The 12,327-nt window shown below is 51.1% G+C and overlaps 1 protein-coding gene across 1 annotated transcript in view; it reads right to left on the bottom strand.

Annotated features, from left to right (window-relative positions):
• Nucleotides 1-651: 651 nt before the first annotated feature.
• Nucleotides 652-12,327, bottom strand: part of LOC112102678 (aryl hydrocarbon receptor-like) — a 112,339-nt gene continuing 100,663 nt past the window's right edge. The window contains exons 8-11 of the mRNA XM_024194084.1: nt 11,211-11,320; nt 8,870-9,011; nt 3,611-5,336; nt 652-1,412 (exon numbers count right to left, since the gene is read on the bottom strand). Coding sequence (XP_024049852.1) covers nt 1,257-1,412; nt 3,611-5,336; nt 8,870-9,011; nt 11,211-11,320 — 2,134 coding nt within the window. The 3' untranslated portion in view covers nt 652-1,256. The remainder of the gene's footprint in view (nt 1,413-3,610; nt 5,337-8,869; nt 9,012-11,210; nt 11,321-12,327) is intronic.

Below are 12,327 nucleotides of genomic sequence, written 5' to 3'. Positions count from 1 at the left end.
AATCTGTGCACAGTTAGTGAAATTCCACATCTTGCCTTTTTTACAGTGGTGCGGCTTCACCAAAACAATATCTACACTGTTGAACCTCTGAGCTCAATGACAGAAACAAAAATGTCCTAAATTGTAGAGACTGATAAAATGTGTTTAAACAAAAAAACCCCAACCCAACAATCTTACGTAACAGTAGAACTAAAAATTAGTGCAATAGAGAACTCTTTTCATCAAAGTGCAAGACTTGTTATGTCAATGTCACATCTTCAACATGGTTGTCTTTGGCCTGGTCTACACTACGACTTTAATTCGGATTTAGCTGCGTTAATCCGAATTAATCCTTAACCCGTCCACACAACGGAGCCAGTTACTTCGAATTAAAGGGCGCTTAAAATCGATTTCTGTACTCCACCCCGACGAGCGGAGTAGCACCAAAATCGATTTTGTAAATTCGAATTAGGGGTAGTGTGGCCGCACACCACCGAATTAATGTGGTTAAAATTAATGGGGTAGTGTGGCCGCACACCACCGAATTAATGTGGTTAAAAACCGAATTAATGTGCTTAGTGTGGCCGCGCACAATCGAATTTATACAATCTGTTTCCCAAATTCGAATTATCTAAATTCGAATTAATCTCGTAGTGTAGACGTACCCTTTGTTCATGTTAAAATGTAGTTTTCTACAGCAAAACATTAATTCTGTATTCAATTTAAAAGACTGCTACAAAAGAAAGATATGAGGCTGGGTCAAGATATTTCCAAGCCGATTTTCCTTTGTAGCTGGATGTCTTTGCCTTTCTGCAATGGATAACCCTACCAGGGAAACATGAAAGAAAACAGATAGGGCCCTGACATTTGGAAACTCCCAACTGATGAAGCAAAGAACACAAAAAACTCTCAGCCATTCCAGGATAATCTCACAAATGAGACTTTGTGTACAAAGCTCAAGCCCTGACTATTTTTACAAATGCATTACAGAGGGGTTGTGAAGAATTAAAAGTTGTTTCCCCCTGCCACGGCCTCTCTAGTAGACTGTTGTAGGTGGAACATTAATGCTCAGATCGGTAATATCTTTGTGAAAATTAAACTCCACCATGTAAAGTTCCTTCTCACTCCTGGCCAAGCCCTCTCTGTCACAATCACTACCATGTGAGGTTGATAAAAATAGCCAGAAAAAAATAGCTGCTTGTTTTCCATAACTTTAACACAGTTTTTTCTCCATATGGTCTGAATAATCCAGCTTTGGGCAATCTAATCGTCCACTCTTAGAGATAAAAGCCACTGCTGGAGGGTTTAGAATGATTTTGAAGCAGTTCTGTGCAGGAATGCAGCTCGTCTGAGGAAGCAGGGTTTCTGTTGGGCAGGAGGCAGTCTCGGGGGTATCCCACATTAGCGTTGGTCAAAACACAATCATTTTCGGGCTGAGGGAAGACAGAGAGAAAACGTTTAGGGGTTCTGGAGGATTTAATGTTTTAAACACTGAAGGTAAAGATGGGACTGTGGGGAAAGTGTCGTCTGGGACCTGGGAGAGACAGGTTCAATTTCTAAAAGATCTGTTCTAGGGATTATTTTGGGGCAGTTCTCTGCCCTGGGCTATCTAGATGGTCAGATGAGATGGTCACAATGGTCCCTTCTGGCCTTGGAATCTGAATCGATGAATCTAGGAATTCCCTGGTCTGCCACAGACTACTTGTATGACCTAGGGTAAGTCACTTGCTGTCCCTGTGCCTCACTGGGGTGCAACAAGGAGAATCCATTCTTGGCCATAGTCCTGGCCCGTCTTGGACGATCCAGTGGAAGGGGAAGGGGAAAGTCTCAACTGGTCTCTGTCACCCAGGGCCAGTCCTTGAAGATAGGGAAGACGCATGGGATGGAGCTACAGCTGAGGACAGGTCAAAATGCCACTCACTGGCCTAACCACCTCTCCACCACTCATGTAGGGGAGGGGCTTTGCCCCATACTACCCGGCTCTAGTTACTGCTTCTCCATTGGCAGAGGTGTGCCCTACCCTTGCCCACTGCTGGGGGGGGAGGATGAGGGGGGGCTGTTCAGAACCTGATTGGCTCTCAGCTCCCAAATGGCTAACCAATGGGGAGGCAGTGAGTGGAGCTGGTGGCATGGGGCAGAGTGGAGCCTGTGTTGATGGGGAAGCAGCACAGCATGAGGCAGTGGCTTTAATCACTGCTCTCCCAAGGCTTGTGGTGTGACCCTGCAGAAGTCATTTTAGTCTCTCTGTGCTTCAGTTTGTAAAACACAATCATTTTTGGGCTGAGGGAAGACAGGCGGGGGGATAGCTCAGTGGTTTGAGCATTGGCCTGCTAAACCCACCATTGTGAGTTCAATCCTTGAGGGGGCCATTTCGGGATCTGGCGTGAAAATCTGTCTGGGGATTGGCCCTGCTTTGAGCAGGGGGTTGGACTAGATGACCTCCTGAGGTCCCTTCCAACCCTGATATTCTACGAAACAGGGGCACATGAGGCAACTTGTATGTAAGAGCATGAGGCACTCACATACTACAGGTGAGTACCACTGACAGATAACTGGCCTATAGGAGCAGAGGTGAAAGTAAGCTGGTCCGGTCCAGTACGGCCTACCGGCAAGAGCCAGTATGCTGTGCCGGACTGGACCAGCTTCCATGGTGGTGATTTAAAGGGTCCAGGGCTCCAGCCGCTGCGGGGAGCCCCGGGCCCTTTAAGTCCCCGCCAGAGCTCCAGCAGCCGGGCTCCTGCAGTGATTTAAAGGGCCCGGAGCTCCCAGCCAGAGCCCCAGGGCCTTTAAATCTGGAAAGGCCCTGCCTCTTCCGGTTGAGGCCACGCCCCTGCTCAGGACTCCGGCATACCGGTAAGTCCTTTAAGTTACTTTCACCCCTATATAGGAGGCATTGTTCTAAAGGCACTCTGACATCTTTGCTGCAAAATCAGTCCTTCACCTTTGTTTTGCCAGAGCAATACCAATGGGCATATTGCAACAATCACTCTTTCGGCATTTCTGTCCATAAATACAGAGGTGAGGATTTTGCCGCACACTGTGTGCTGTGATCCCTATGGAAACTTGAGCCAGGAATGTTCACCTGTTAAGGACAGGAATCCATGCAGCATGTTCTCCATTCTTTTGTTCTTCAATTCATCATAGGAGAAAGGGTTAGCAAAGGCCCATTTTTCACCGCAGTGCACCACAATTCAATAGGACACTCTGGCAGGCTAACTCAATGCGTGTGTATTTGCAGACTAAAGGAGAAGCCTAGAGTTTCAAAAAGGGCTAGTGATTTCAGTTGCCCATCTTGAGACTCCTTAAAGGGGCCAACTGTTAGACACTGCTGGACTCCCACCCTCTGAACAGTGGGCCCCTGTCAGGTACCTCCGGTTGGACACCTGAAAAGTGAGAAACCTCACCCCACTACTCACTTTTGAAAATGCTTGGCCAATGGGGCAGGTCCTCCTCTGATGCCCACTTGACATTGGTGTAAGTCAATGGACTACAGTGGAGTTGCTCCTGATTTACAATGGTGTAAATGGGAGGAGAGTTAGTCCCCAAATTAATAAAATCACCACTAGATGAGGCGCTGAAACATGTGACAGATTCAGGAAATCTTTAGCTCCAATGTAAAAGAGCTGCTTACCTTATGGATATTATCCTGGCGTAATAACGGCATGTGTGTCCCGTAAGAGTGCATGGAGGCTTCCCGTTGTCCATGGATATTCACAAAGTGATCCAAGGCTGAATTTGGACACAGGTCCTGGGACACTGAAGGAACAGGGGTCAGTTGCTTTGCAGAAATGACCTGATATGAGGAAGGGGGGACAAAACCCGAATACGGAGTCATCTCTTCTTGGGATGCTCCTCTATCTCCCATCTCCATGCTGGACAGCCCGTTCAGGTAAAAATGAATGGTGGACACTCCTGTGTTTGGCACCTGAGCTGGGTAGAGCTGGGAGCTCAGCTCCTGTTCGACACCATAGCTATCGGTCTGTGCTGGGAGCCCCCTGGGTGGCTGATTTGCAGGCCTGTAGCTATAGCCCTGCCATGTGTTACTCCCTAGGGTTGGCTGGTTGGATGAGTCATGGCTGCACAGCCCATTCACTAACAAGTGCTGGTTGTGTTTTTGTTTCAGCTGCGGCTCTGTGTGCGCCTGGATCCGGTTTTGTTGGATGCAGGGCTGGCTTTGCTGCAGGAGTGGTTGATGTGCTCCCTGCACTGTGTGGAGGTTGCTCTTCAGCTGCTGCCCATGTTGCTTATGTTGGTAAGGGATTTCTATGGGTTGATGGAGATGGTTTGATCCATGAGGTCTGACCCATTGTGGACTCTGCTGCTGATGACCAAGAGGTGACTGTACAAACGGGGACAGCCCAAGCTCGGCTGTTCCTGCTGGTGGCCTCCACTGCAGGCTGCTAGGCTGCTGCTTATCCTCAGCAGCCTGCTTCACGAGCGAGGGTGTCGGCTGACTGAGAACTGAGGGCAACAGCTGCTCCCACGGCTGGCTGCTCTGCTGGTTTTGGGTCACAATGTGCTGCTGCATTTGCTGAGGGAGATGCAAGATCAGCGACTGCTGGTTTTGTGACGGGGGCTGGGGTGAGCACTGGGATCCTTTCTCTGGCATCTGAGATGGATACACCACTGGGTCTTTGCTTGGATTCTGGCCTGGGTCAGACAAGGAACAGGCCTGCTGCTCCCCAGTGGGCTCATCCTCACCTTTGTTTACAAGTGAACCATGAATATAGGAAAGGATTTCATTGTTTGTTAATAGATCGTTCAGAGACGGACTATAATCCAAGTCCATTTCTACCCTCACCATCCTCTCATCCAACAGCAAGAGCTCCAGATCCTCAGCATTCAGCCCCAGACCCTCCAAAGCACTAAACAGCTCAGTATTTGAACAGTTTTCATCACTGCTAATCGAGAGAGAATCCAGTGTGGTCAACACTGGGTCCCCTTGCCTCAAATCATCTAGCTCCTGCTGGGGACCATTTTCCCCAGAGGACAATGGATTAGCAACCGCATTCCAGTTCTCTCCTCCAGTCCCAAATAAGCCAGATTCTCCCAGGTGGCTGAAGAGATTGCTGCTGAAGGAATGTTTGGGAGTAGAAGCTGGGTGGGAGACATAAACAGCCTCATCTTGCCTCATCATGGCTCCCAGGAGAGAGTTTGGGTCTACATTGTCCTTCTGGGACCTCCCCCCTTTACTGTGAGAATTCTTTTTGGATCTGTTGTTTTTCCCTTTGTTGTGGAAAGGGTCAGGGAAGCCAGGAAGCGGGTAGGGCATTTGATATAACAGTGCCTCTCCTGTAGCAAAGGTAAAAGGAAGATGCAAAGAACGCTTCCGAAGGTGCTCCCCTCCTTCTTCATCTCTGCACAGAACAAAGACAAGATTGGTTATGGGCACATACCCACAAGGAGACCTAGAATGACTCGTCTCACAGGTTAATATCACCTCGCTGATTCCCCCTAGCGCTCACTTAGTCAACACTGGTATCAAAGATCTTTTTTGGAAGCTTGCACCTTATATGTGGGATGAGGGAGGGGAACCTAGGCGAGTGACCTCCATGCACAAAAGGTAAAGGAGATATTAAATAGTCTGAAGTCTTCCTCACGTATAACCCTTTCAGAAGGCTGCACTCGTACAAAACTGGATTTTAACATTGCTAAGAGAAAGGAATGTAGTTCAAAATCAACTTTCCACTAAACACACACCAGCGCCCCATTGCTGATAGTTACATTGCAAAGAGTATCAAAATCCAGCCTGCCAAAGTTCTCCATCACTGCCTACTCCAAAGTTTCTTCTTCTGAAGCAGCTGGTGCTGGCCACTGTCAGAGACAGGATATTGGACTAGATGGACCATTGGTCTGACCCAGTCAGGCCATTCCTATGCTCCTGGAAAACCTTGACTTTAATTTTGGAATCTGATGCAGAACTAACATAGGGTTCTTAAAACAGGGGAGTTGTGTTTGGTTCTCTGGTGCATGGACAAAGTCAAGTAGCTTCACCAGGTTTATATTTCATCCTGGACAAAATAGAAATGGAAACTCCAGATGGAATGAAGAATGACACTAACTAAGACTTGAAAAAAAAACCAATAGCATTTATCAGCTGTTTTGTGTGAAGGTAAGGTCTCGCTGAGGGATATTCCCAGATGGTAGAGGGATGTTCTAGGCTAGGGACTGTGCATCAACAGCAAGCTCGCATATGCCTAACTGATGGTATAAGTGATATCAGGGTATCAGTCACAATCTTGTGCCATTGAAGTCAATGGGAGTTTTGCCAGAGAGTTCACTGATGGAGGTTCAAGCATTTACCTCCCTAAAATGCAGCCTGTGATCAAAGCAAAGTCTGAGGGCAAACCCTCTGCAGTTGTGTTGGTGGTGTTTTCATGACTGCTGAAGGGGAGATAGGGAATCTCCCTGCACCCCCTCACTCCTGCAGGTGGTTCCCATACATGGGAGAAATCCCAGTGAAGTTGGAGACCACACACAGGAGTCAGGACTATTTGTAGGAGAAAAGGTTTCCAGGATCAGCCACAGAGAGTATCGTTGGCTTGGCTTAATAACTGGCCTGTTGTCGCACAATGCAGCTCAAGTGTGCCACATTGTGTGGGACATCCTGCATCTGGCCCCAATTTTTAAGGCTGTCCTGCGACCCCACGCTGCCATCACACAGTATCAATTCAGCCGCTTGGCAAGTTTTCCTGGTTGCGAGCTGCACGGCTTGATGCTTGATATCACCACATCTTATGCTCCTCCAGGTGGCTGTGCTGCCCATGGGCCGAGGAAGGGGCAGCCAAGCGAGTGCACCACACCTTTCTGAGCTGCTCCCTAGTCACCTACTTCTCCAAGCAGTTGGGCCTGGAGCTGCCTGTGCTGGAACTGGGCTGGCCAGCCTTTTCCAGGGGCTCACACTGCAGACTCACGCAGCGGGCGGCACATTTCCAGCGCAGCTTTGGGGAAACCATCCACAGCTGCAAGGAGATAGCACGCAGGCACATCTGCTCCACTGGGGAGGTGAGTCCCCTGTCTGAGCTCTTCCCTGCAGCAAAGGGTAAAGCCCCATCCAGTTCCCTGCATGGAGCCATCCACGCCCCTTTTCTGTGGGCTGCTGTGATGGGGTGACTGTCCCACACTGGACTGTTTGGGGTTAATCAGGCAGCTGCATGAAAAGCAGCCAATAGGAAAGGGGCTCTGAGGAGCAGCCAATCAGGGTTGGGCAGGCCCATCTGAGAAGAGCTGCAGGGCAGAGCAAGTTCAGTAGCTGACTGGAGCTTGATGAGGGAACACCAGGCTCCTGGCCAGGCAGAAGGGAAATAGCACCCTGGACAGAGCAGTGCTGCTAGCAGTGACCGGGGATGGGGGAGCTAAAGATGGTGCCTGGTTGGCTGCAGGATTCACAGGCTGGGGCCCTGAGGCAAGGGCGAAGCGGGTGCTAAAGGCCGTGGGGAAGTGGCCCAGGGAAAGGAACGGAGGAGTCAGAGGGGACACAGCAAGTGGTGGCCATCTTCAGGGTCCCTGAGCCGGGACCCAGAGTAGTGAGCAGGCCTGGGCCCCCCCACACCTGCCACAGAGGAAGTGGCCAGACAATTGGTTGCAGTTGCCACTGAGGGAAGTGGCCGGACAGCAGACTGCAGTTCCCCCGGAACGGGGGAGAACAGAGCGTGACATGGCCATAGGGATGTGGCATGAAGAAGATGCCATGGTTCTGGGAGTGACGTGGGTCCTGGAGCAGAAGTGACGGCAGTGAGACTAATAATGAGCTAGCAGAGCTAATCCCCAGGACAGCCAGCAGAAGGCGCCGTGAGTGAACACCGTCACAGCTGCAAACTTGGATCTTGAAAACTGGAGTTGCAACGCTGCTCCCCCCGGGTCTGGTCAGCTAACTGCACAGCTCAGAGTGTAATGGTAAATGACGGGTTAACCCCAACATTACTTATTGTTTTATTGCATTATTTTAAAAGTGTCTTTAACATTTTGCTCTAGCAAAACCTGTGACATTCCTGGTTGAAGGTAAAACAGCTACTGCTGAAGACCAGCCTCTAAAAGAGGCAAGCTTTCATAATTCTCACCTTAGCATCTGCAGCATGCTCATAGTACACAGGATCATGTTGTATGTCAGTATAAGAAGTTTCTGGCTATTTGCATGAGTGTATGTATTTTTTTAAAACAAAAACAGTGTGTTCAATAAAAAAATGTGATGTCCCTCACTCCAGCGTCTGAGGGTTGAGAAAGATGCAGGGGAGCAGCAGGGGTATGTGATCCTCTCTTGCCATAAGTAAGCGGCCAGAGGAGATGAGGTAGCCCTAGCGAAGGCCAGAGGGGACTGTGGAATTTCAGAGCCCCGGCTTACAAGGGCCCGATTCTGCTCCAACAGTGCAGTAAATCACGAGCTCCCCCCTCTAGCCAGTATACCAGTGTGAAGCTGGTGTGAGATCAGAATCAAACCCAGAATATTTTCTCGTTCTTTAGAATAATACAGTGTTTTTTGTCCCTGGGTCCCATCCCAAGCAATGGGTGAGTTTCAAAGTATTTGTATATTTTGTGGCCTAGTGGCTTGTGCGGTAGACTGGAACTCAGGAGCCCTGGTTTCTAGTCCCGGTTCTGCTGGGTGACATTGGGCAAGTCACCTCTCTGCTCTATGCCTCGGTTTCACCATCTGTAAAGTGGAGATAGTGACTTTTGTAAAGCACTTTGAGATCGACTGATGATAAGAGCTAGGCATTATTATTACATTGTTCTCCTTCTGAGAGAAGCAACAAGCAAGACAGCGTACTAGGAGGATGAAGCAAGTGACCTGCCCTACTCTATCAGAGCTTCCTTACTAACAAACGCAGAGCCTGACAGGCTCTAGAACCCAGGAGAGGTTAGACCCACTCCAGGCATGTACCCCGGCACTTACACAAGCGGCCTTTGCGTGGCGATGATGTAATCAGGTTTGCCATTCTTGTAGACGAGTCTAGCGTTGGATTGGACCCACTTCCAACGATTTTCTTTTGTCAGGAGACGGAACACGGTCAGGCCGCTCTCGCCCGTTTTTATCACTGGAAAAGAGATGCCAAGACAATGCAGGGAGCGACACCCGGTCTGCAGAGGTGGATCCAGGGATGCAGAGCCCTGGTGTCACGAGGTACTGCGATTTCTGCAAGACCGAAGTGCCCTGGAGCACATGAGCCCTTCGATACAGACTGGCCCAGCTGTGCCGATCCAATCTGGTCCAATGTCACTCAAGGACAATTCCTCATTTTTCTCATTCATGACACCTATGCTAGTAATATTTGCATGTGTGTTTGTTTATTTGCTGACACTGTGGTGTTAAGTTATCTGGGAAGGGAGGGGGCAGAACAATTAGCTGTTTAAAGGAGTAGGGCCAGATCCTCAGCTGGAGTAAATAGGCATTTCTGATTTACACCACCTGAATATCTGGCCCATGTTCTTTATAAAAGCCATGTTAGAAAAATGATAGCGATTGAAGAGGTTACGTCAGACAAGACCCAGAGGTAATTTTACCCCCCCAAGCCAAATTAGAATGCCCACATGTGTGGGGCTGGGACCTGAGAGAAGGGGCAGATAAGGGTCACACTAACTGTGTCTTGTTTAATGAGGCCATTTAAACAATTAACCCTTTCTATATGGCTGCTTTTACAGAATACCCCTTCTTGCTATGGCTAAACTGTGCGTGGGGTTTCTTACTTGACTCCGTTTCTGTTACATGCAACGTGTTTTGGGTCAGATCCATCAGAGACAGACCTCTAGCGTGAGCATGACATATTGCACCGAGAAAGGACCCCTGAAGGGGCTCAAGTCACTTGGTGATGCTGGGTGAAATAACTGAACCAAGCTGGCTTTGGGGTCAGGAACCTGAAGTGGAAATTGTGTCCAACATCGCTGCGGTTCAGTCTGTGGATCGCCTCATGGGCTCCTGATCAGACAAGCAGGAGGCAAAGCCATGATTTGTCCAACAGATTCACAGTGCTTAACATCAACACCGTCCCTTCAGAAATCCTTCATTCAGTAATTAATCAGGCATTGCTCATGCCTTTACGAAGGCCAGGTCTTATTGCCTGTCCTCCTGACGTGGGACACTTGGCCGTGAGCTAGGGTTCCAGCCCCACTGGGCTGGGAAAAGAGATGCTCCTCTTCGCTCCATGTGGGAGGGTGAACCCTGAGCACCAGCGGACGCTGGAGCTCCTCATGCCAGCTCTTACCCTCCAAAGAGCTGAGCAGGTGCCCAGCACCCTCAATGCCCTTCTGAGCGCCTCACTGGGTCAGGCCCTGCTAATGGGCCGAGAATTGTCTGTAGGAACCCCAAACCCATCATGTGCAATGGAGAAGTTCCTGGGCCAGACTGGGTTCACAACGGGACAAGGAAGGATCCAGGCACCACCCCCATCGGCTCCTGCCTCATGCAGGGATGAGCCAAAGAGTAACCCAGCAGTCGTGTTCGCCAGAGCCTTGGCGGCACTGTGCAGCCCCACAGTAGCCCCAGTGCATCCCCCTTGCAGTCTGTGTTTGTAGGAAACCTCTGCAAGAAGGGAAGGCGGAGACATGGCCTGCACTCCTGGATGTGGTTATCTCCCACCAGTTCTTTCTGAGGGATGTTCTGAGCCCCCTGTACCAAGCCCAAGTAACAGGGCTTCGCAGGTGGCATTCCCGTGGTGACCGCTCCCATGTGACTGTGTACATGGACTACAGCAGCGGGCTCCAGGAATGGAATTTAAAAGGGAAGCTACCAGATTTCTGTTCCCCTGAAGCCCTTGGGACTGGTTCGCCAGCCAGGATGCCCACAGCCTTGCACAGGGACACAGAAGGGATGGACAGGGCTAAGAGGGTTACCTGCTGTGATGCTGCCAGGGCGATCCCTGAAAGGGAGCAGGGTGAGGGCAGAGCTGGCCAGGTCAGGGGGCAGCGCCTGCGGGTGGCAGAGCGTGTGCTGCTGTGGAGACCCTGGCAGGAGTTCTGGCTAAGTCAGACAGAGTCCCTCCAGCACACCAGTAGCTGCAAGAGCCAGACTCTTGTATAATGCACAACACGGCACAGAGAGGGGCTCGTCGGCTGGACATCCACCCCCATGCTGATAGGGGTGGCAGAGTGACCAAGCCAGAATAGGGCCCGGTCCCCAGGGTCACGTACTCCATAGCAAACTGAGCTGGTGGCTCCTGCCATGATCCCCGGGAATCTGAGGAGCACGCCGTGGGGGGGAAGGTTGGGATGGGGGGAAGGGGGATTTTTAACACTCTTACTTCGGACGTGATTCTCGGCACAGTGCAGCATGTCAGCGGCGTGGATGAACTGGTATCCGGTGCCGCGCACCTGCAGCTCCGCGTCCGTATAGCCCAGCACAATCTTCCCTCTGCGGGAGAAGAGCAGAGCACCGCGATTGCAGGGAGAGGCCAGCGGCCCGGCCTTCAAAAATCCAGCCACTGGGGAAAAGGTTTCTAGCAACACTCCACTCCCAGCTTATTTACAGGGCTGCAATGGGGACATCGCCTCATCCGCGGGGCAGACGGTCAGTAAGAGCCCCCCTGATAGGGGCCCCCCAGAGCCTGGATCTGGGCGCACAGGAGATAACAGCATTGCTCCCTCCCTCCCTGGAGCAGGTGGGTGAAGAATGGTTTTCCTCTGCGCTCTGTCTTCTACCACCCCACCATGGGCCAGAGCAGAGAGTAGGGTTAGCAGGCCGAATACCCAGTCGAAAAGGGACCCCAACGGCTCTGGTCAGCGCTGCTGGCCCGACTGTTAAAAGTCCGGTCGGTGGCGCAGCGGGGCTAAGGCAGGCTCCCAGCCTGACTCCGCATGGCTCCTGGAAGTGGTGGCATGTCTCCTCTCTGGCTAGGAGTGCAGGGGCGGCCAGGGGGCTCTGTGCGCTGCCCCAGCTCCAAGCGCTGGCCCCACAGCTCCCATTGGCCGGGAACTGGACCAATGGGAGCTGCGGGGCAGTGCCTGTGGATGGGGCAGTGTGCAGAACTGCCTGGCTGCACCTATGCCTAGGATCCGAAGGGGGGACATGCCACCACTTCCAAGAGCCACCTGAGGTAAGTGCCACCCGGAGCCTGCACTCCTAACCCCCTCCCATGCCCCAACACTGAGCCCCCACCCGCCCACTGAACCCCCCCAAAGAGAGGCTTAGCTAGGCCTCCTCAGCTGACTGTGTTCATAGAGTCATAGAATCACAGACTATCAGGGTTGGAAGGGACCTCAGGAGGTCATCTAGCCCAACCCCCTGCTCAAAGCAGAACCAATCCCCAACTAAATCATCCCAGCCAGGGCTTTGTCAAGCCTGACCTTAAAAACCTCTAAGGAAGGAGATTCCAACACTTCCCTAGGTAACCCATTCCAGTGCTTCACCACCGTCCTAGT

The sequence above is a fragment of the Terrapene carolina genome, unplaced genomic scaffold (genome assembly GCF_002925995.2).
Source record: "Terrapene carolina triunguis isolate 2854851 unplaced genomic scaffold, T_m_triunguis-2.0 Scaffold173, whole genome shotgun sequence".
Lineage (NCBI taxonomy): Eukaryota > Metazoa > Chordata > Testudines > Emydidae > Terrapene > Terrapene triunguis.
Note: the sequence above shows the minus strand (reverse complement) of the source record. Positions and strands in the feature narration are given on the sequence as shown.